The sequence below is a fragment of the Coregonus lavaretus genome (genome assembly GCF_964263955.1).
Source record: "Coregonus lavaretus genome assembly, chromosome: 15".
NCBI classification, from domain to species: Eukaryota; Metazoa; Chordata; class Actinopteri; order Salmoniformes; family Salmonidae; genus Coregonus; species Coregonus lavaretus.
The window spans coordinates 12,978,013-13,001,572 of NC_140002.1; the positions used below are offsets into that span (position 1 = coordinate 12,978,013).

The window sequence follows — 23,560 nt, forward strand, 5'->3', positions numbered from 1 at the left end:
TAAGTAGAATTAAATGAACTTTTCAAAGCGCTGGTAGTGTATTCCGATTTATTTCACCTGAAGCATGCAAAGAACCATTAAATATATAATTCTGCCAATGTCTACATTGGATTTCCAGGCAAGTTAATTAAGTAACAGCTAGCTATCTAACTGTTAGTCCTTTATCATGACGTTCATTTCCATTGCACATAAGTCATCTGTGCTGGGAGTTTTGTTAAGAGCCCCGATGCTGGGTCTGAACATTAACACGCATCGCCTGCTGTACGGTTTTGGAAGCATAACGCCTCGGTCACACCTACAGCTTCTTGCATTTTGGTACACCAGAAGTATGTTCATTTCCAATGGAATGCTGCGTTTGCCTTGCAGTATTGTGTTGCAAAGGCAGTTGCAGTGCGTTGTGTTGGATTTATCGAACGTATGCATTAGGCTTGGGCAGTCTCCAGATTTTCTTATCGTCATACCGTCTTTCTTTCATCCCGGGATTTACGGTATTAATGGCATAGCACACAAGGGGTTGCTTAAAACGCAAGAAAAGCCCATTGGGCCTCCTATTACCAGAATGCTAACAAAATTAGCACAAACTAATAGCGAAATCAGACTCTGGTAACGAGCGAAAACAAACGAATTGCAAAGGCAGGCAAATCCAGCTCAAAGTTATACAAGCATAGCTAGTAGCTACCAAATGTCATTTTTCACTGAGTGTGGACTTTTTACAAACAAAAGTGAACGAGGGAAATTGTGAAAATGAATAAAGTTGTGATTGATCCTTTTCTGAAGGAAGAGCAGCATGTGTACATGGAGCAGAGGGGAGAAGAATGTAGGAGAAACCCCCCCCTGCTAGTACTAAGCACAGGAAAAAAATGGCAACTGTACAGAACTCATCCAGAGCTCTTTGACTTCTGGCAGGAAGCCGTTATTAGATATCTAATGGCAAACATTTAGTAGTGAATTGCATACAAGTGTAACTTCATCACCTCATGTGCGCCGCACAACAGACTCGTCGATATAGAACGCTATGGACTCACTAGCTCTCTCTTCTCCCGTTGTGCAATTTACAAACAAGCACGTGTCTGGCTCAACTGTTCTGGGGAACTACGGTAAGCTTCATAATGTGACAGGTAAAATGAAGAACGCAATCAGCTTTATCTCCTAATGTATTGCACAAGTTGACTGCAGGTATTACCTTAGAAAGTAGTTACAAATATTCAAATCTATTGAAAAACTTCAAAGAAATTGTTTTGATGGTATTGAAAAACCAAGCTGTTTTTTCTTGGCTCAGCATGTCAGGGCAGCAATACATACACACACTATCCCTAGTCACCTTTAGTCTTCAGGCTTACATAACTACAAATAACAAAAATATGAACGCAACTGTAAAATGTTGGTTTCATGAGCTGAAATAAAAGATCCCAGAAATGTGTTATCCCTGTTAGTGAGCATTTCTCCTTTGCCAATACAATCCATCCACCTGACAGGTATGGCATATCAAGAAGCTGATTAAACAGCATGATCGTTACACAGGTGCACCTTGTGCTGGGGACAATAAAAGGCCATTCTAAAATGTGCAGTTTTCTCACAACACACAATGCCACAGATGTCTCAAGTTTTGAGGGAGCGTGCAGTTGGCATGCTGACTGCAGAAATGTCCAACAGAGCTGTTGCCAGATAATTTAATGTTCATTTCTCTACCATAAGCCGCCTCAACTTAGTTTTAAAGAATTTGGCAGTACCTCCAACCGGCTTCACAACCGCAGTCCACGTGTATGGCGTCGTGTGGGTGGTTTGCTGATGTCAACGTTGTGAACAGAGTGCCCCATGGTGGCGGTGGGGTTATGGTATGGGCAGGCATAAGCTACGAACAACAAACACAATTGCATTTTATCGATTGCAATTTGAATGTACAGAGATACCGTGACGACATCCTGAGGCCCATTGTCGTGCCATTCATTTGCCGCCATCACCTCATGTTACAGCATGATAATGCACGGCCCCATGTCGCAAGGATCTTTACATAATTCCTGGAAGCTGAACATTTCTGTTCTTCATGCCCTGAATACTCACCAGACATGTCACCCATTGAGCATGTTTGGGATGTTCTGGATCAACGTGTACGGCAGCATGTTCCTGCCAATATCCAGCAACTTCACTCAGCCATTGAAGAGGAGTGGGATAATATTCCACAGGCCACAATCAACAGCCTGAGCTGAGCATGAGACAAACGGTGGTTACACCAGATACTGACTGGTTTTCTGATCCACACCCCTACCATTAAAAAAAAAAAGGTATATGTGACCAACGGATTAATATCTGTATTCCCAGTCGTGTGAAATCCGTAGATTAGGGCCTAATGAATTTATTTCAATTAACTGATTGACTCAGTAAAATCTATGAAAAATGTTGCGTTTTTATATTTTTATTCAGTGTCGTTTTAGGGGAGGGCACATTATAGACTTGCTTTGTGTTTGGCTTCGTTGCCTTGGCTTACATGGAGCCTACAGCTTTCACATAACAGAACACTTTTGACGCTCCAGCACTGGACAACATGGCTTAGGCTATCCCAAGATACAGCCAAATACTCCATGTAAACGTGAATCGATTCTAAATTGCGATACGGTTCTAGAACCATAAAGCCCTTTAATTCATATCACATCAAAATAATTTAACATGCAATTTAGCAAATGTTCGGAGCATGCTAGATAGCGAATTAGCACAGGTGGTTCCTTTTCTTCCGTAAACACACGCTGTAACATGGAGATATGGCCGTATGGGAACACTAACCCTTTAAAGGTTTTTAGAAAATTATTTCTCGCTGATATGAAAGGTCCTTATGCTTCCAAAACCGTACCGCAAGTGATGCTTGTTAATGGTCAGACCAAGCTTCAGGGCTTTTAACAAAACTCCCCCTTACGGAAGACGCCTTCGTCCAATGACTGTGTAATGAAACAGAGTCATGATTTAAGGGTGTATAGTCTTGATAAGAGAACAACAGTGCAGCCTGAGGCAAGGAACAGATCGCAAGCTATCAATAGCCTATAGTCGCATCATGCAGCCCATATGTTTTGATATCTAAGACATTCTAAGGTTTGGATCATTCACAACTGAAGTTGCCAAATAACTTAATCTAGCGCATAGGACATGTTACAAATGATCACTTTTATGCCCTTCATATGCACACTTGCTCCGGAATGGGGAAAATATCCTTTCTATTTTATTCAGCTAATTTCAACTATATTCTTCTTACTATAAAATCATATAATATAAAATAATTGCACAGACTTATAAGCATATCTTGTCAGCTAATTGAACAAGCCTAAATTCTATGGCATGGAGCATAGCCAGATAACATACAGTAGGCCGACTCATATTCTGTTCTTCTGAAAATATATGTTTTCTTCATATCATAATGGATTTATTGTGATGGTGTATATTAAATTGATTTATTATACATTTTTTGTATGCAGCGAGTAGGTGTGGGGGCCTGGAGATGCTAAACGTGTTTGTTAATTAACGGTCAATTACTGTGAGACCGGCAGTCTTTTGCATGACAATAACCGGCTGACAAAATGTAATGTCTGCCGCAGCCCTACTTAGGTCTACTTATTTTATTGTTCTCCACTGCTCCAACTAGGTATATGATAGTGACAGTGTCTGTTGGTTTTAGTGACATGATCCACCGTGCACTGAAAAAATCACACCAGCAATTAAGACTGACGGTCAACAACTTGGTCACTAATTGGCTGAGGAGTTACATGGATAACTTTGGAAGGGCAAGTCATAACATAAGTCAGTGTCTGTTTTATTACTTGCTCTTCTCCTAATGTCTTTGTTTTCTTTGTCCTACAGGGCAGAGGGGAAGGTGCTGGAGACAGTAGGAGTGTTTGAAGCTCCCAAACAGCAGGGGAAATATGAAACAGGACAGGTGAGAAGGTCTCCAACCACAACTCCATATTTACTCTGCATTAGAGACTAACAATTTTACATGGGGGTTCCCCAGGGATCTGTCTTAAGACCATAGAATGACTAATTATATAGCTAATTAAATTTCTATGATGAGCTAAATACTGTACCAACCTGGCAGGGTTGTATCCATTAACTCTACTGTTGATATTCGCTACCAAGCTATTCCACACACAGCCTTACGTTTGTCTGCCTCTCTCCCCAGTTATTCTTGCACAGTGTGTTTGGCTACAGAGGGATCGTGCTCTTCCCCTGGCACGCCCGCCTCTACGACCGTGACGTCACTCCTACTGCGACGGAGAGGTAAGGACACCACATCGCACTGTCGCCCACGGCTCCGCAACACCTGTCTGCTCAGCATGCTTTTCACTGTCTGGAATGGCACCCTATTCCCTATATAGAGCACTACTTTTGTAGGACACTAGGCCTATATATTGAATAGGGTGCTATATCAGATGTAGCCATAAGATCCAAACATGTCACAGGCAGTTTGTAATGGAAATGGATTGAATGGAGTTATGTCTTTGTTTGGAAGTGGTCTAGCTCTCGTTGACTGGTTATTCTTTGTTGATACCTTTCCTCTGCTTGCTTTCTGTCCCCAGTAAGCCTACAGAACCCCCTGGGGCGCACAGGTCCAAAGAGGTGAAGGGGAAAACTCACACATACTATCAGGTTCTGATAGACACCAGGGACTGTCCCCACATTGTGAGTATCTGACCCAAAGTCTGTCAACTACCTCCACTGGTACTGTGACTTGTTTCTGTGTTGTCTGTTAGGACTGGGAATTGCCAGGGACCTTGCGATACGGTATCATCATTCTATATGTATTGTGATTCGATATCGTGATTTGGTGTTCCAAACATATTGCTCACTACATGCAGAGAGACGAGGGAGCATGAGAAAACGAGTTTTGATCAGTCATGGAAATAAAAGTGCTGTAAACATGTTGGCCCACTATTTAAGAAGATGGAGAACAAGCTATAAAATAAAAAAATACCTGAGTTTTGGCACAGGTACAGCCGACTAGCGCAAACATAATACTGCGGTGTGGTAAAACATAACTCTACCTACAGTAGCAGAACAATCTATATATATGTTTTTCTTTTTTCTTATACATACTTGGAGTCTCAAATATCGATATAATATCGTCCAAAAATAATAATGCGATATGTAACTATGTATTCCCCCCCCCCCATTACTGTAGTCTGTATCACAGAGCAAAATCATGGTAAGTTTCCCAAAATTCCTAGGTTTTCCACAAACCCTGGTTCTTCCAATTTTGCAACCCTAATCGTCTCGTTACAAATGGTATGTGTCTGTCAGTCTCAGAGATCACAGACTGAGGCGGTGACGTTTCTGGCCAATCACGATGACAGCAGGGCACTTTATGCCATTCCAGGTGAGTTGGATGCAACGCTAATACATAGTTACTGTCACACAAAGGAGTTAATGCACTTAGCTAACTCTTGTTCTCTCTCTCACACTCTCAGGGCTGGACTATGTGAGTCATGAAGATATCTTGCCCTACAACTCCACAGACCAGGTCCCCATTCAACATGAGCTGTTTGAGCGTTTCCTCCAGTTCAATGCCTCCAAAGGTACTACTCACCAAAGGGCTTTTTGAGTGTGTTCAGTCAGTTTGCCAGTAAACGTAATGCATACGTCTGAATAAAGAAATAACTTGTTGTCAGGTAAATCCCAAAGTTTCAAATATGACCTTTGCACTGTAACCCGTTCTCCAGTTCCCCCGTTTGTCCCGCGGGACACGCTGCAGGCGTGGCAGGAAAAGAACCACCCGTGGCTGGAGCTGTCGGACGTGCACCGTGAGACCACTGAGAACATCCGCGTCACCGTTATCCCCTTCTACATGGGCATGAGGGTATGCCCCACACCACTTCTCTAAACTCTAAAGGGAATAAAGAATCAGGGTCACATTCAGCACAACATTGTGGAAGAAATGTCATGAATAGAGCTGACATGATTCCTTTTCTACATGTCAGAGGCATGTAGTAAAAAGTTCAGTATTTGGTCCCATATTCATAGCACGCAATGACTACATCAATCTTATGACAACACATTTATTGGATGCATTTGCTGTTTCTTTTGGGTGTTTCAGATAATTTTGTTCCCATAAGAAATGATTGATAAATAATGTATTGTCATTGGAGTCACTTTTATTGTAAATAAGAATACAATAATTCTAAACACTTCTACATTAATGTGGATGCTACCATGATTACGGATAATCCTGAATGATGAGTGAGAAAGTTAAATGCACAAATCTCATTTAACCCCCCCAAAATGCTAACCTCTCCTGTTATTGTAATTGTGAGAGGTTAGCATGTCTTGGGGTTATGATATTTGTGCATCTAACTTTCTCTCATCATTATTCACGATTCATTCAGGAATATCTGTAATAGTCCCCCCATTTTAGGGGATCATGTACAAAAAGTGCTGTAATTTCTAAATGGTTCACCCGTTATGGATGAAAATACCCCAAAATGTATTGCTATCTGAACATTCCACAACTCTGCCCTGCTGAATGTGCCCCAGTCGTATTTTCATGATTACAACCTGTTTGTATTGATGCTAATGCTTATGTGTGTCATTTTCTCTGTCAGGAAGCCCAGAATTCCCACGTATATTGGGTAAGTGAAAGAAGCTGCCTCTGACCGTAACTGTAGCCTAGCGATTGTTGTTACTGACTGCTAGCAAACTGTCAGAGAGATGAGGAAAAACGATAGCCACACCCAAAGATCACTGCAACAGCGATATATTCACTTCAGTCTATTTCATGGTGCTCTTTGGGCTAAAAACAAAAAACACACTTTAGGTTTTTGTTGCGGTGATGTTTGGGTGTTGCTGTCATTCTTTTTAGAACCTCTGAATCTAGCTACAGTTTTAGCCATACTATCTAGCTCCCCGTTCCCATAGAAACCGCTGATTGTGCCGGCGTACCTGCATACTACTGTAGTCAGTGTGCATCCAAAATGCCACCCTATTCCTTTCGAAGTGCACTACTTTTGACCAGAGCCATATGGGCCCTGGTAGAAAGTAGTGCACTACATAGGGAATAGGGTGCCATTTCAGACACCCAGAGTGGTTTCCATAGGCTCACTGCTCGGTCTGTGTGTGTGTCAGTGGCGGTACTGTATCCGTCTGGAGAACATGGGGGAGGAGGTGGTGCAACTAAGGGAGAGACACTGGAGGATCTTCAGCCTCTCAGGCACCCTGGAGACGGTCCGGGGCAGAGGAGTGGTGGGACGGGTGAGTCTCGGGCTATTTTTCAATTAATCTTTCCTGGTTCCTCACATCATCTCCTCCTTTTCAAAACCTATTGGAGAAGGTCAGAGGAGAGGGACCTTGGACCCTCTTCAATACATTTGAGAAGGAGGAGATGGGATGCGAGGAATCACAGAAAGATACATTGAAAACTCAACTTTTTTATTTTTTACAGTGATCCAGTTTAGTGTGGTAAATAAGACTTGTGTGTCTACCTAATTATACCCTCTCACCCTGTGTTTGTGTGTGTCTGTGTAGGAGCCAGTGTTGTCCAAAGAGCAGCCTGCCTTCCAGTACAGCAGTCACGTCTCACTGCAGGCACCCAGCGGGCACATGTGGTGAGTCTTGCCAAGCAACGCACACACACGCACCGTGAAACAGCAGACTGCCTGCCCACTGTTGTCAAAAAGTAGACTTTGTACCAGCAGAACACGGATGGCAGAATGTCACAAGAATTGACAATTTTTTTGTTCCTCCTGGTCCAAGCAACGTACTATGATGGCAGGGTTAGTTTCCACCCTAAAATGAATACTAGCCTAATCAACATAATATCATATAATATACAAAAAATGCCATATAGCAAACATCAGGCAGAATTGTAAAACGGTTCATTAGGCGCCAAACAGAAGAAAAATGTACTGAAATGGTGAGAGAGTTGAGGTACTATCTGGACTATGCATTTCCAGATTCCCCCAAACAGGGTTTCTGGAAAACCTGGGAATTTTTTTGAAAAGTTACCAGAATTTTGCAAACCTAGTAGAGACTAGTTTGCTTTAGCAGGACGCAGTTCGGACTCTTGTCTTTATGGAGACTGACATTGGCTACTGCTTTGTGTGTGTGTGTGAGCCATCTCTCTCTTTTCAATCATCCTAATATGGAAAGTCTGGGTCTGAGCCCCAATGAACAGAAACACACTTTGTTTGGGGTTAATAGGCTCTGCAAACTCCCTCAGGAGTTCTCTGACTTGCGGTATCTAGCTATTGGGTAATTTATTTGCCTGATTTGGCCAGGTTTGCCCACTCTGTGCCAGGTCTATTGTATTAGTCGATGAGGGACTTCTGTCGTGTCTTTGTGTGAAATGTGTATATATTTAAGTAAATTGGTATGTTTGTGTAGCATACTGTAGAAGCATCAATATTGTCAGTGGAAACAGTAGTAGTAAAATTACCGAAGTCGTAGCAGAAGTAGGCTAATTTGTTGGAGCAGTAGTAGTTGAAGTAAAATACTTGTAGTAGAAATAAGAAAATAGTAGTAGAAATGGGAAGCTAGTAGTAGAAAACAAGTCGTAGCAGTAGGACTCTGGACTGGGCAGTGGCTGGGCAGGGCAGAAGGGGATCGGACTCTGACGGTGCCTGTCGTTGTCTCTCGCCCCCTGCAGGGGTTCCTATCGGCTCGAGAGGCCCAACGGCACCTTCTTCGACGTCCGCATTCCGCCCTTTTCCCTCGAAAGCAAGAAAGACGATACACCCAACGGCTTCCTGCCCGGCCCTTTCACCTCACTGGCCTGAGTCGATCCATGCCATCCTCCAAAGTGCCCCTCTGCTACACCCACACACTCATATCACCCTCTTCAAACCCTGCCTAAAGCCTGCCCCTGTCCTGTTCACCACTCATTCTCCTCTTCACATAGGCTGTACCACCTAATCATCAACTGTAGCCCCTTCTGCCAATACAAAGGCACTAGGATCTTGGATCGATGTCAAGACTAAGTCAATGGGAAGTGTGAATGTGACTCTACGCCAAACCTTGCAGAGAGCCCTGTAGAGCTAAGCATGGTGCACATGACCGGCGACAACCTTGTCTGCACTACATGTACAGTACCACTAGTAGGATTATGTGTGGCACTTCAATAACGACCTTTGCTCTGGTAGCACATGGCGGTGTTGTGTCAAGACAGGTGCTGTCTGTGGTTCTCTTCTAATGAAAAGTAGTCTACCCAACATTTAGTCAGCCGGCTAGACGAGTCAATACTCTTAAATTGCTTCCTTTTCTCCTCTCCAGTCTCCTGCCCTTCAGTACAACTCCTATGGCTGGAAAGGTTTCTGCCATCTTGTTTTTCACCAGTCATATCATGCAGGGCAGGCTCAGCAGTGGATGAGGAAAGGAAACTATCACAGACTATTCTGACCTTTTCATCTATTCCAGACTGATAAGACATTTAAGACTTTTAGACTCTTGAGACCGTTAGGCCTAATACTGTTAGACTATTTGTGACTAGGCCAGTGCATGTTTGACTGTGAAAAGGACAAACCGAGTAGAAGCTCAGGCTGAGAGGAACACACACATGGTAGGATATGGTATTCAGTATCCTACTGAGAGACTATCGTTCTGTTTTTTTTTTTTTTGGATCTAACATGTTTCCCCAGACATTTTAAGCCCATTTCTTGCTAAACCATAGTGAAGCGATAAGTATAACTTGTTGTGAATTTAACACTATCTATTACGTTTTATGTCGGTCAACCACATACTGTATGTGTGTACACAAATGAAGAAGAGCAGTTGACTGGGTGTTTGACATGAGGGACATGAGTATAGTGTTTTTTTGTGTGTTTTATTTGAACCACATAGCACCTATTATAATATACTGTAGATAGACTGTTGCTTAACATGAGTTTAGAGCACTTCCTAACCAACGCTCATAGTAGACCTACTCCCAAAAAGAACCGAGGGCCTTGATTCCTACCCGCTATCAGTGCTGTACTTATCAGGACATATTGTACCTCAACCCTCTTTAACACAGAGGCAGCAAAGCTGTGGCGTAGTACACGACTTAGTTATAATCATGCTGCTTTATTTATCACACAAGTTGTTAAAGGGGAAGGTCAGTATTTTACAACGTAATGTTAAATGGTTCCTCACCCTGAAAGTATGTGCTGCATGCCCCTATCACTCCCATCGGTTTTTTTAGCTAGCAGTGGCTAAAGCTAGCTGAAGTTTGTGTTGGCTGTTTAAAGAAAACTGAACCAGGGATTATAGTTTATCCTGGGCCAGAGACTACTTCCAAGGTCTAACATTAAGTTGTAAAATATTGTACATTCCCTTTAAAGATGGAATCCGCATTAGGGGTAACAGCCCACTGTCTGCCCAAGCACCTTTTGTTATTGTTTTTGTTTTGTGGACGAAACGGAGGTGAGGTGCGTCGAGCAGTGTGGTAAAAAATAAATTGGTACATATTTTGCTGTTCTGTCGTGCGTGCAATGATGTCCGAGGGAATAAACAGTTTGTTCGTTTGCAGTAACTTTTTTGGGGTGTAATATCCGAACGGACGTGGCAGTTTCACCATTAAGAATTCCGGCTTTAAGTTGTTCTGCTATGATATGATCACAGCTGATTCACTGCTGATCAAATAGCCAATAAACAATCATAGACGCGCAATTACTAGATTGTTCAATCAATGGCAGACATTTGAAGTTGTCAATGTAGGACTGAAGTGTTACTGTATATCTAGTAATTTCATGGTGATTTTTAAGTATTCATGCTCGTATTTTTGGCACATTCCTGTATCTCCAGGAAAGGCAAGGCACTGCCACACAGTGACCTCAACCGAGGTCGGGCCTGTATATTTGTTAATGTTAATTTATACTTTATTATGAATATTGGATATATAATATATTATACATAATTACTTTATGTGAAGGAATCAATCTTTTATAGAATTAATGTCGCTGAAATGACACTGAGGCTTTTTGTTAGTCCCTGCATGTTTTACATTTGAATGGAAATGTACAATTTGTTAATGTGAATGTAACTGGTTAAATGGATCAGTGTATGGATTTGTGTACTTCAGTTTGGGAATCCTAAATAAACACTTCTGTTAATCACTAAAATTGTTCCGTCTATCACTATCTTAGTGTACTCCCATTTTAATCTGCATGCATTAGGGGTGGAATGGGACCAGAAATCGGGCATTTCTGATAGTCCCATTTATTTTATTGCGGCCCATTTTGATTGATTGGCCATTTGGAGCCCATGTCTGAAAAGGGACAGCAGCCAAATGATCTTTCTGTGCAAAAATTCATTAATTTAGACCTGCTCACTTTTGTGTCTAGTCTTTAATTTGTTCTGTATTACATCCACTAGCAGGTCCTGATGTGAGGATGGCACTGTGGCCAAAACCGAGATGATAACACAACTTTATAATTATTGTTTTTATATTGCATTATGGTGTCGAAAAAGATGGCTGCCGTTTTACAGCCCTCTAACCAATTGTATTCTTATGTGTGTTTTTTCGCGTTATTTGTAATTTATTCTGTACATAATGTTTCTGCCACTGTCTCTTATGACCAAAAAGAGCTTCTGGATATCAGGACAGCGATTACTCACCTCTTATTGGACAAAGATTTTTTTCTTCAACGAGTCGGACGCGAAGGATATCCTACAGACACCCGACAAGGCCCAAATCCCCGTCATTTGCATGAGAAAGAGACGAGATATCGTGGACGTAGGTCGGGGTTCCTTGTAAGGATCCGACGGCGAGCAAGTAAAGTGCCTCTTCCATCAATCCTATTAGCCAACGTACAATCATTTGAAAACAAATTGGATGACCTAAGATTAAGGTTATCCTACCAATGGGACATTGTAAACTGTAATATCTTATGTTTCACCGAGTCGTTGCTGAACGACGACATGGATAACATACAGCTGGCAGGATATACGCTACATCGGCAGGATAGAACGGCTGACTCCGGTAAGACAAATGGTGGCGGTCTGTGTATATTTGTAAACAACAGCTGGTGCATATAATCTAATACTAAGGAAGTTTTGCTCGCCTGAGGTAGAGTATCTCATGATAAGCTGTAGACCACACTATTTACCAAGAGTTTATCTATATTTTTTGTAGCTGTCTATTTACCACCACAAACCGATGCTGGCACTAAGATTGCACTCAATGAACTGTATAAGGCCATAAGAAAACAGGAAAACGCTCATCCAAAGGCAGTGCTCCTAGTGGCCAGGGACTTTAATGCAGGGAAACTTAAATCCGTTCTACCTAATTTCTACCAGCATGTTAAATGTGCAACCAGAGGAGAAAAAAAACTCTAGACCACCTTTACTCCACACACAGAGACGCGTACAAAGCTCTCCCTCGCCCTCCATTTGGCAGATCTGACCATAACTCTATCCACCTAATTCCTGCTTATAATAAAAAACTAAAGCAGGAAGCACCAGTGACTGCATCATCTGACCACTTTTTTATTAACCAGATGCTAAGCTACAGGACTGTTTTGCTAGCACAGACAAGAATATGTTCCGTGATTCTTTCGATAGCATTGAGGAGTACACATCAGTCACTGGCTTCATCAATAAGTGCATCAATGACGTCGTCCCCACAGTGACCGTAAGTACATACCCAATCCAGAAGCCATGGATTACAGGCAACATCTGCACTGAGCTAAAGGGTAGAGCTGCCGCTTTCAAGGAGCGGGACTCTAACCCGGACGCTTATAAGAAATCCCGCTATGCCCTCCGACGAACCATCAAACAGGCAAAGAGTCAATACAGGACTAAGATTGAATCGTACTACACCGGCTCTGACTCGTCGGATGTGGCAGGGCTTGAAAACTATTACAGACTACAAATGGAAGCACAGCCGCGAGCTGCCCAGTGACACAAGCCTACCAGACAAGCTAAATCACTTCTATGCTCGCTTCGAGGCAAGCAACACTAAAGCATGCATGAGAGCATCAGCTGTTCCGGATGACTGTGATCACGCTCTCCGTAGCCGATGTGAGTAAGACTTTTAAGCAGGTCAACATTCACAAGGCCGCAGGGCCAGACGGATTACCAAGATGTGTACTCCGAGCATGCGCTGACCAACTGGCAAGTGTCTTCACTGACATTTTCAACATGTCCCTGACTGAGTCTGTAATACCAACATGTTTCAAGCAGACCACCATAGTCCCTGTGCCCAAGGACACTAAGATAACCTGACTAAATGACTATCGACCCGTAGCACTCACGTCTGTAGCCATGACGTGCTTTGAAAGACTGGTCATGGCTCACATCAACACCATTATCCCAGAAACCCTAGACCCACTGCAATTTGCATACCGCCCCAACAGATCCACAGATGACGCAATCTCTATTGCACTCCACACTGCCCTTTCCCACCTGGACAAGAGGAACACCTAAGTGAGAATGCTATTCATTGACTACAGCTCAGCGTTCAACACCATAGTGCGCTCAAAGCTCATCACTAAGCTAAGGACCCTGGGACTAAACACCTCCCTCTGCAACTGGATCCTGGACTTCCTGACGGGCCGCCCCCAGGTGGTAAGGGTAGGTAACAACACATCTGCCACGCTGATCCTCAACACTGGGGCCCCTCAGGGGTGCGTGCTCAGTCCCCTCCTGTACTCCCTGTTCACCCATGACTGCATGGCCAGGCACGACTCCAACACCATCATTAAGTTTGCTGACGACACAACAGTGGTAGGCCTGATTACCGACAACGATGAGACAGCCTATAGGGAGGAGGTCAGAGACCTGGCAGTGTGGTGCCAGGATAACAACCACTACCTCAACGTGATCAAGACAAAGGAGATGATTGTGGACTACAGGAAAAAAAAAAAGAGGACCGAGCACGCCCCCATTCTCGTCGACGGGGCTGTAGTGGAACAGGTTGAGAGCTTCAAGTTCCTTGGTGTCCTCATCACCAACAAACTATCATGGTCCAAACACACCAAGACAGTCGTGAAGATGGCACGACAAAGCCTATTCCCCCTCAGGAGACTGAAAAGATTTGGCATGGGTTCTCTGATCCTCAAAGTTATACAGCTGCACCATCGAGAGCATCCTGACTGGTTGCATCACCGCCTGGTATGGCAACTGCTCGGCCTCCGACCGCAAGGCACTACAGAGGGTAGTGCGTATGGCCCAGTACATCACTGGGGCCAAGCTTCCTGCCATCCAGGACCTCTATACCAGGCGGTGTCAGAGGAAGGCCCTAAAAATGGTCAAAGACTCCAGCCAACCTAGTCATAGACTGTTCTCTCTGCTACTGCACGGCAAGTGTTGTGGAAAATAACCACTATACTTTATTACAAATAAGGTCTTAGAGTTTTTGTTGCATCAAGAATTGACTTTATTAAAGTTTCAACAAAGCCGATACCAGTCTGCAGAGTGGCACCCCGTTCTCTCTCACGTCACATTATATACCATCATCCCCAACTCTTCTAGCTCTAAATCCCTCCCTCTTCAGTTTCCCGCTCTTTATCACTCCACGCCCACATCCTTTGTCTCTGAGGGCGGCTAAACTCGACTTTCATTATGCACATAATACTCCAACCAATCACTCACTCCCCTGTCTTGCACACACACTCATGTTTAGTTTAAACATGACAAGGCCCTAACATACACAAACCTCACCCCATCATGCTGTAATCAATCAAGAAGATACCAAGGAGACAAAGGTCTAGCCCAAACTCCATTGAACCCTGGTGCCGCTCCCTTCACGGTGTTTGAAGAGAGAGACAAAAGACCACAAGCTAGTTTCAGTCTCTCATCAGATGGATGGATTTAAGTAAGAGCAAGCAATTTGACCCTAGGGCAGATTCCCTCTCTACTCACCCACACAGTGAAATTAAATGACCCAATACAATTCCTGGCCCAGTAACAAAGAATTCTAACTTTATGCTCTTGATTAACCCAGTTCTACCTCATAGTCCATTAAACTCTACAGTTCATTAATAATAATTCACCACACAAGCGGTACCGGAGCGCCAAGTCTAGGTCAAAAAGCGCAGTGGTCTAAGGCACTGCATCGCAGTGCTAGCTGTGCCACTAGAGATCCTGGTTCGAATCCAGGCTCTGTCGTAGCTGGCCGTGACCGGGAGACCCATGGGGCGGCGCACAATTGGCCCAGCGTCGTCCAGGGTAGGGGAGGGAATGGCCAGCAGGGATGTAGCTCAGTTGGTAGAGCATGGCGTTTGCAACGCCAGGGTTGTGGGTTCGATTCCCACGGGGGGCCAGTATGAAAAAAATAAAAATATGTATGCACTCACTAACTGTAAGTCGCTCTGGATAAGAGCGTCTGCTAAATGACTAAAAATGTAAATGTAAAAAAAAAAGGCTTCTTAACAGCTTCTACCCCCAAGCCATAAGACTCCTGAACAGCTAATCATGGCTACCCAGACTATTTGCATTGCCCCGCCACCCCACCCCATCCCCCTCTTTTATGCTGCTGCTACTCTGTTTATTATTTATGCATAGTCACTTTAACTCTACCCACATGTACATATTACCTCAATTACCTTGACTAGCCGGTGCCCCTGCACATTGACTCTGTACCGGTACCCCCCTGTATATAGCCTCCCTACTGTTATTTTATTTTACTGCTGCTCTTTAGTTATTTTCTTTTCTTTTTTTACTTATGTATTTTTACCTAACAAAAATCTGTGTTGTTGATTTAAGGGCTTGTAAGTACGCATTTCACTGTAATGTCTACACCTGTTGTATTCGGCGCATGTGGCAAATACAATTTTATTTTATTTGATCAACATAGCAATTTTGACTCAGGATTCACACATGGAAACATGCTTTGTTGGCACTGGCAGAATAGATACCTTTTCGGTGAGACTTTACTGTCTCAGTCTGTGAAAGACTAGCCACATGCTGTGGCTGTGCTAGATACTGTATCTCTGTGGCAGACAGCAACAGTGGGACAGGCTACTACCATCTGTAGTACCTCAGTGAAACTTTTCATAGCACGGGGACTGAAGGCATCTCCCCAGAATGAATGAGTGAGTGAGTGAGAGGGAGGGAGAAAGCATAGAATGCTCCACCATATCCTTGTTGAATGTAATTATTTTTTGAAAATTTTTTCTGCGGCTGCTGCTGATTGGTATTTTTCGCCTTCCGCAGGGGGACTTTTACCTGCCAGCGGGCTAATGGCGGCGCCATGTTCGAAGTGGCCATCCCCTCGTTCTCCCTGGACAGCCACGGCCATAGGGACAGCCCCTACTCCTTCCTCTTCTGAGTGAGAGAGACTGTCTGCTGGGCCAGGAGAGACTGACTGCTACAGAGGCTGCCGCTACTGGCTCCTCTTCTTTATGGGGGAAATGGATCCAGGCTCAGCGTTATTCCCACCCACCCCCACCCCACACACACTTGTTTTCCCAGTCCTCAGGGACTTTATTTACCCTTTCACCTTTAAGGCAATCCTTTATGCACGCAACCAGAGGTCAGATATTAGACATATAAGTTACACATTACACACATCTCACTGAGGTTGTGTAAAGCGATTAAAGACATGCGCCGGCACATTGGCGACTAAGTATTTTTTAAACCTTGTGCTTTGGGCTGGATGTGTCAATGTGTAGTTCATACATGCGTAATCTGCACATGATTACTATCTTACCTCAATTAGCCACGAAATCCCGAGTTTGAAAGATACTGTTTTTCTGGAAGCTATGCTGCGCCATTTTCCCTACATTTTCCCCCACGTAGGCCAGCCCACTAGCAATTCAAGTTCTAGCCAACGAGCTTCAGCCCCTCGCCAGTGTTGCCATTTGGATGATGGCTAGCAAGATTGTCACGAGAATTTCTATCTCTAATTAATCAAACTTAATGCTCTGAATAATTCCCAGAGGGTGTAAGGCTCTGGTTTAATCATGAATTAAACAAAGGTCCACAACCGGCAAGAATGATCTGTATGTTTAATTATGGAGAGCTCTGCCGCCAAAAAACACATATACAGCTTTTATACCCCTTAACACAAAGGCACTTTGCTCCCCCCACCTTTAGGCGGTCTGTATAATTCCACAGTACAGAATGTTTAAATACTTCCAAGTCTCCTTCCTCCTGGAATGTTGTCTCAGCAGTGTCCAACTCCCCCCCCCTCTGTTAGTGGGTTGACACTACATTATAACTCTAACACCGTTCACACATTTATACTGTATTTGGGGTGGAATCTTTTAGTCATTATTTTTAAAATACAAATTAATCTATCAATCCACCCTTTGACTAAATGTTTTCACACTCAGGATAAATGTATTTACAAGCATGATTAATTTCAGAGATTAGTTCCATTTATCTACTTCCAATCATAGGTCTTCTTTTTAAGATTTTCCCTATGACCTTCATACGTCAGAACCAATAAACGTTTCATCCAATTGCGGTCTTTCAGGGTCAAAGTCCTCGTTATCCACCAAGCCTGGAGGATCGTATTTCCCACTCTCCTGGTCAGAGTCCGGAGTCGGTCCATCTCTCATCATTTGGTGAGATACTGCATTCACCAACGCCTTGCTCACCAATCCTCGGACACAGGGAACAAAACAACAACCACATAATACAAGAATACCCATACAAACGCTGACTGCCCCTAAGATGGTGGCTGCTATGGTTTTCCATTTACCAAACATGGTATCAAACCACCCTGTCCAAGATGTACTAACTCCTGAGTTTTCAGCCCATTCTTCACTTGGAGCAGTTAATCCTGCAAGAGCTCTGGTGACCATCCCCTCCGGTGCGGTGTTAGTGATAAATGTGCAACAATGGCCCCCCACCATTTTACAGACTCCGCCCCTTTCTGCCAGCAACATACCCAGAGCCAACCGATTTTCCCAAGTCATGAGTGAGGTGGCGGATAATTGTTCGGAGATCCCCTTTACTGCATCTCTAGTCTGGTTAATAAATCGTTGTTGGTTGTAATAGATATAATTAATCCAATCCACATTCTTGTTTATTGTCACCCACCAGAAAAATGCTGTGGTAAAACCCTCCCATATTTGATTCATAGCTTTGTATTCGTCTGGAACACCCCTGGGGATGCCTATACCATCAATCCAAATTGGGCTATTTCCTTCCTGACCTATATTTCTTCTCCTCCTGATTATTCTTCCTGTTACTGGTCTTTGATGACTAATTCTTACAGGTTGGACCAACAATACTGGGGCACAAGTACCCACCCATCCTTCTGGTAATGTCTGTCGAATGCTCCCTTTGTTAGTACATGCCCACCACACATCAGTCAGAGGGATGGTAAGGTTCATACATTTTTTTCCCCCTTCCCTATCTAAATCAGTCACATTAATTATCTCCTTACAGCCATCAAAATCACCCAAGTTACGGGTGCCATTTCTATGTCTGTAACACTGGTATTCGCCAGGAGTTAAAGTGAACCTAGGTGGGTTGGCCGAGTAAGTCAACTTTGCTAGCCCAATCCCTGTGCAATTGGGTTGTTTTTGATTGGACCCCAGGTCTAATACACAGGGAAACATTGCCTCTGGCATTGGGGCGGTCAACATTGTCGGTCGCCCAATGGAGCATGCATAACAGTCAGTCTCCCCCAAGGCCCTAGCGGTGTACTTCATCCACTTTAACCAGAGCTTTTCATCAGGGATTCCCTCTACTTCCCCTTGGTTCCATTCGTGGAGGAGAAAATCTTTCATAGTAGACGGGTTAGTCGAATTGACTCCGTCATACCTTGACTACTCGGTTTAGTGCTATTCATGGATTAATGACAGGACCTGGGCCCTCCATCTCTTTCGACTCCACCAAATGTAATCGTAGACAGGTATCCCGTCCGTAGTCGTCCGCGCAAGCCCAGTAAGTTATTTTAATGTCCTCTTTAGTGACCTTTACTATTGTTACTACCATCTCCGTGGGGATGTCGTTATACCTTATTATCCTCCATCTGGACGTCCAGCCCCCCCCCCCCCCCCGTCTCATATCTCCGTCTCCCAGTATGTCTAAACACCTGAGCCCAGGAACAATCCGCCGAGGGAGCTTAACATAAATACAATGGGATTTTATAATCCCACGTTGCTTACTTACCCGCCCTGATAAGATCCCTAATCCTAATTTTGAACCCACCTTTCTCTGACCCCTATTTTGTAGGTCACTCGTCCTTGACGGTCAGTATGTCGGGTCGCTTCCCTTTTATTTCTTAATAATGGTAAGGGCATAGCGTAATTGGTGCGGGGTGGTGTTGGATCTTGACATATCAAGACTATTGCCGAGACTATGATGCAGCTCAGGGTCACCCATATTCCCAAAAACCGCCAAACCTCTCCTGCCCTTAGTCCTTCTGCTTGGTACCACCCCATACTCACACCCTAAGAACACACTACAGTGATGATAGGTCGGGGTAGGAGATCTTCGTTAACAGAGGTGTTCCCCGGACCCTATTGGTCCAGTTCTTCTCTCTAACTCTGTGTGTGTTCAGTGGTGCTTGTATGTGTTCTTACCTTTTTGCAGTGGGTAACGTGGACCCAGGTTGCTCTTTCTGCTATTCTAATGGCAAAGGCGGTGACCAATAAAACCTGATAGGGGCCTTCCCAACGGGGCTGCTTCCAGTCTTTCTTCTTTAGGGATTGTATCCACACCCAATCACCTGGTTGGATAGAGTGGGTTACCCTCTCCTTTAGTTCTCCTGTGGGGCACAAAATCTTTGACATGCGTGTTTGGTTAATGAACAGTCTTCTCATATGTCCTGCCAATGTCCCTTCTACTTCTATGTCTGCCTGCTCTAGTCTGCCTAACTCGGGCATTCTATATGGTCTCCCAAACACTTTTTCAAAAGGGGTTAACCCATCTTTATCTGGTGTTACCCTAATCGTCATTAATACTATTGGGAGACATTGTACCCAATTTCTTCCTGTACTCGTGCGTTTTTCTCAGACGTGATTTAATCGTCGAATTAGTGCGTTCAATCAAACCCACTGATTCCGGAGGATATGAACAATGTTTCTTCATATTAATATGTAACTTCTGTCCAATATTATCTATCACCTGGTTGGCGAAGTGAGACCCATTGTCGGAATAGATCGTTTCTGGCAATCCAAATCTAGGGATTATTTCCTGACATAAAGCTTTAGCTACTGTTAATGCATCAGCGGAGGAGGTTGGAAAGACTTCTACCCATTTGGTATACTTGTCTATTACAGTCAAACACCATTTCTTTCCTTCACTTGTAAGTTCTATCAAATCCATTTCCAACTGTTGGAATGGATATCTGGCCTGGGGAAATTCCCCTTTTGGTGCTCTCTGCTTTCCTTGATGATTACTTTGTGCACATATAACACACCTAGAACAAAACATTTTAAAGTAATTTGTTATTCCGTACGCTACAAAGTGCTTTCTAATTATTTCCATGTATCAAAATTGTTGCATATCTAAACAGAGATTTTGGTAATATAGGTAAATTACCCTGATGCCAAATTTCCCCCTTCTTGACTGCTCCCATTTTCTCCCATCTGGTCACTTCCTTCATTGGTGCTCTCAACTGGCTCTCCATCAGTAATGTTTTATCAATGTTCACCTCTTCTTTCAGATGTAAGTATGTGGGTGCTTGTGGTTTGAGACCTGCCTTCTTCGCTTCCTCATCTGCCTTTCTGTTGCCTTTGCTTATGCTATCTACACCTTTAGTATGAGCATCACATTTACAGATAGCTAACTTTTCTGGTAGGAGTACAGCATCTAAAAGATTCAAAATTAACTGGGCATGTGTAATGGTTTTGCCAGAAGTGGTTACCATTCCCCCGTTTCTCCATTGTGCAGCAAATACGTGTACTGTATTAAATGCATAGGCACTATCGGTGTAAATAGTAATCTTTTTCCCTTTACCCAAATGACATGCCCGAGTGAGAGCCACTATCTCGGCCTGTTGTGCAGAATTAATTTCTAGGTAATGATTCAGCTTCCAAGACGTCTGTCTCTGTTACAACTGCATATCCTGTAGCATTCGTACCATCAGGGTTTTTTCTAGATGAACCATCAACAGACATAGTCACTTCCCCATCTACTAAGGCTAGGTCTTTCAAGTCAGGTCTTGGCAACACAAGTTTCTCAGTTTCAGTTATACAATCATGTGGGCTGCCATCTATTGCAATAGGAACCAGAGTAGAGGGGTTTAGAGTTGTACACCGTTCTATGGTCAAATTAGGCAACAGGATTTAACAGGATTATCATACAAGATAAATGTCTAGCGGGTGACATATAGGCCATCTTATGCTCCAACAACAGTATGGATACTGCATGCGGAACCCTTAGGGTTAAATCGTGGTACAAAACTATTGATGCCGAATCTTGCACCGCCTGAGCTGCAGCTACCACAGACTGTAAACATAGCGGCATTGCTTGTGCTAATTTAGATGAATAATATGCAATGGGTTTGTTCTTATCCCCATGTTTTTGAGTCAAGACCGATGTCATATATCCTTCCCTACAGTCCACCGTTTGGGTAAAAGGCCTGTCATATCTAGGAAAAGCTAAAGCTGTTTGGGAAGTGAGCAACTTTTTTATCTCTATAAATTGTTCCTCCGCCTCTGAGTTCCAAATGATTTTATCATGGGCTGCCATTGCCTTCCTATAGATAAGATCACTTAACTTCCCAGTATGCAGTGCATAATGTGGTACCCACGCTCTACAGTAGTTTATCATCCCCAAAAAGCTCATCATTTGTTTTTTGTTTAACGGTTTTGGCGCTCAAAGTATAGCAGTTTTTCTGGATGAGTTTAACATTCGCCCCTCCTGAGTTATGGTGTGTCCTAAGTAAATCACTTCGCTCTGCCAAAGTTGAAGTTTCTTTTTGCTCACTTTGTGTCCCTGTTCTGCCAGGAAGGTTAACAATTGGATTGTATCCCTCTTACATCCCTCCTGAGTGGGATTAGCTAATAGAATATCATCTACATAAACCAACATTTGGCTTCCTTCCTGAGGTTCAAGCTTTCCCACATTCCTAGTTATAGCCTGGGCAAAGATTGTAGGACTTTCCGAGTAGCCTTGTGGCATCCTAGCGTAAGTCCATTTCCTTCCCTGGAATGTAAAGCCAAACCACCCCTGACTATCTGGATGAACTGGGATACTAAAGAAAGCATTAGCTAAATCAATCACCGTAAAATAGGAGTTCTCTGGTTTCAATTGGTTCAGCAATGTATGTGGATCTGGTACACAAGGTAGCTCTGGGAATTATATTTTTATTAAACCCCTGCAAGTCCACGACCATCCTCCAGTCGGTGCTAGGTGCCGCCTTTTTAACAGGAAATACTGGAGAGTTGCATTGTGCCTCATCTCCAGGAATTATCACCCCTCCCTTAAGTAAATGCTCAAATGTAGGTGTTATCCCTTTTTGCTTCTGGCTTCATAGGATATTGCTTTTGGTATGGCCTGTGATCGGATCGAGGAACCACTTGTACTGGAGCTACCCCCTTAATTAGTCCCACATCGGCAGGTCCTTGTGACCATAATTTGAACGGAATTCCTGCTAACTCATCCTCCTGTTCCTGAGTTAAGAAAATATCTTCCTGTCATTCGTCAAAACTTGTCTCCAGGTGGACCCCGGGCTGGGTTTTTGCTCTCCAATTCAACTTTCTTCTGTATCTCCCAGTGGAGTGGCTATACTGATCCCCATTTGGTGTGTTCTGCCAGTCAGTGATGTTTTTCCGCTGTTTTACCCATTTACCTAGTGATAACCATTCCTCTGAAGGTTCTTTCACTAGGGAAACATGGGGGCTCCACTTTTCTCTGTACAGTCTCTGGCTCTGTGGTCCCAACTCCACCTCTACAGCTGCACGTTTTTTATCATAGTGAACCCATTTTAACCCAATTGTTCTTTCTGTGGTTTTTAACAATTCTTCCTCATAATCTGGGTTAGGGCCTGGGTGCTCATTACACCATAATGTACAGTGTAAGTCATCTACTGTCATATTGGTTGATCCAATCACTAAATCATTTGCTAGGTCTATTAGTGATTTTGGTATGTCTGTAAGTCCCCCTCTTAGCAGATCCTGGCTATACCAATAGCATGGTTCTCCCTCCCCGCTCACTACCATATTATCCCTTACTACATATGCCTTCATACCCCTCAGAGTCGGCTTCACAGCTACGTTCAACTGAGTCATGGCATCTCTTCCTAGTAAATTGACTGGACACAGGCTTGATACAAGTACAGGTATGCATACCTTTCCCCCTGAATCTTCATGTTGTAAAGTCACAGGGGCCGATAATCGCTCTATAAATTGATGGCCCGAGGCCGAGCGTACCATGATTTTTTTCCCCATTAATTCTAATTCCTTCGGGCTTGTCGGCTGCACAGATCGCTGTGCGACATGCCCCTGTGTCACACAATAATTTAATATTTTTTCCCAGTACTGTTAAGGTGAGGTATGGTTTCTGTTCTTGCTGCAGAGCCAATTCAATCGTTGCCAATTCAAACACTTCACACCCCGTATCAATGTGTTCCTCTGACCCCTCTCCTCCACTATCTGTACTACTATCTTCCCCTTGTTCTAGTCATGCTTTATCTTCCTCTTCCTCCTTACCGGAACTGGGCGATGGGTGTCTGTAGGTCCTTTCTCCTTCTCTACCCCGATTATCTCGC

At 43.6% G+C, this 23,560-nt stretch overlaps 1 protein-coding gene across 5 annotated transcripts in view; it reads left to right on the forward strand.

Moving 5' to 3' along the window:
* The window catches only part of LOC311143189 (polymerase delta-interacting protein 2-like), a gene marked incomplete at its 5' end in the record, with an annotated part of 30,820 nt that overhangs the window by 758 nt on the left and 6,502 nt on the right, over positions 1-23,560 (forward strand). Inside the window, 11 exons of one of the 5 annotated variants that reach the window (XM_084178974.1) lie at positions 3,844-3,919; positions 4,163-4,260; positions 4,560-4,662; positions 5,281-5,356; positions 5,448-5,555; positions 5,700-5,836; positions 6,579-6,605; positions 7,099-7,224; positions 7,498-7,577; positions 16,102-16,216; positions 17,366-17,386. In XM_084178974.1, coding sequence (XP_084035100.1) covers positions 3,844-3,919; positions 4,163-4,260; positions 4,560-4,662; positions 5,281-5,356; positions 5,448-5,555; positions 5,700-5,836; positions 6,579-6,605; positions 7,099-7,224; positions 7,498-7,577; positions 16,102-16,216 — 946 coding nt within the window. In that variant the 3' untranslated portion in view covers positions 17,366-17,386. Of the gene's footprint in view, positions 1-3,843; positions 3,920-4,162; positions 4,261-4,559; positions 4,663-5,280; positions 5,357-5,447; positions 5,556-5,699; positions 5,837-6,578; positions 6,606-7,098; positions 7,225-7,497; positions 7,578-8,617; positions 11,067-16,101; positions 17,457-23,560 lie in introns of those variants that run through there. The other 4 variants (XR_014614396.1, XM_084178973.1, XM_084178972.1 and 1 more) reach the window with 4 other exon arrangements.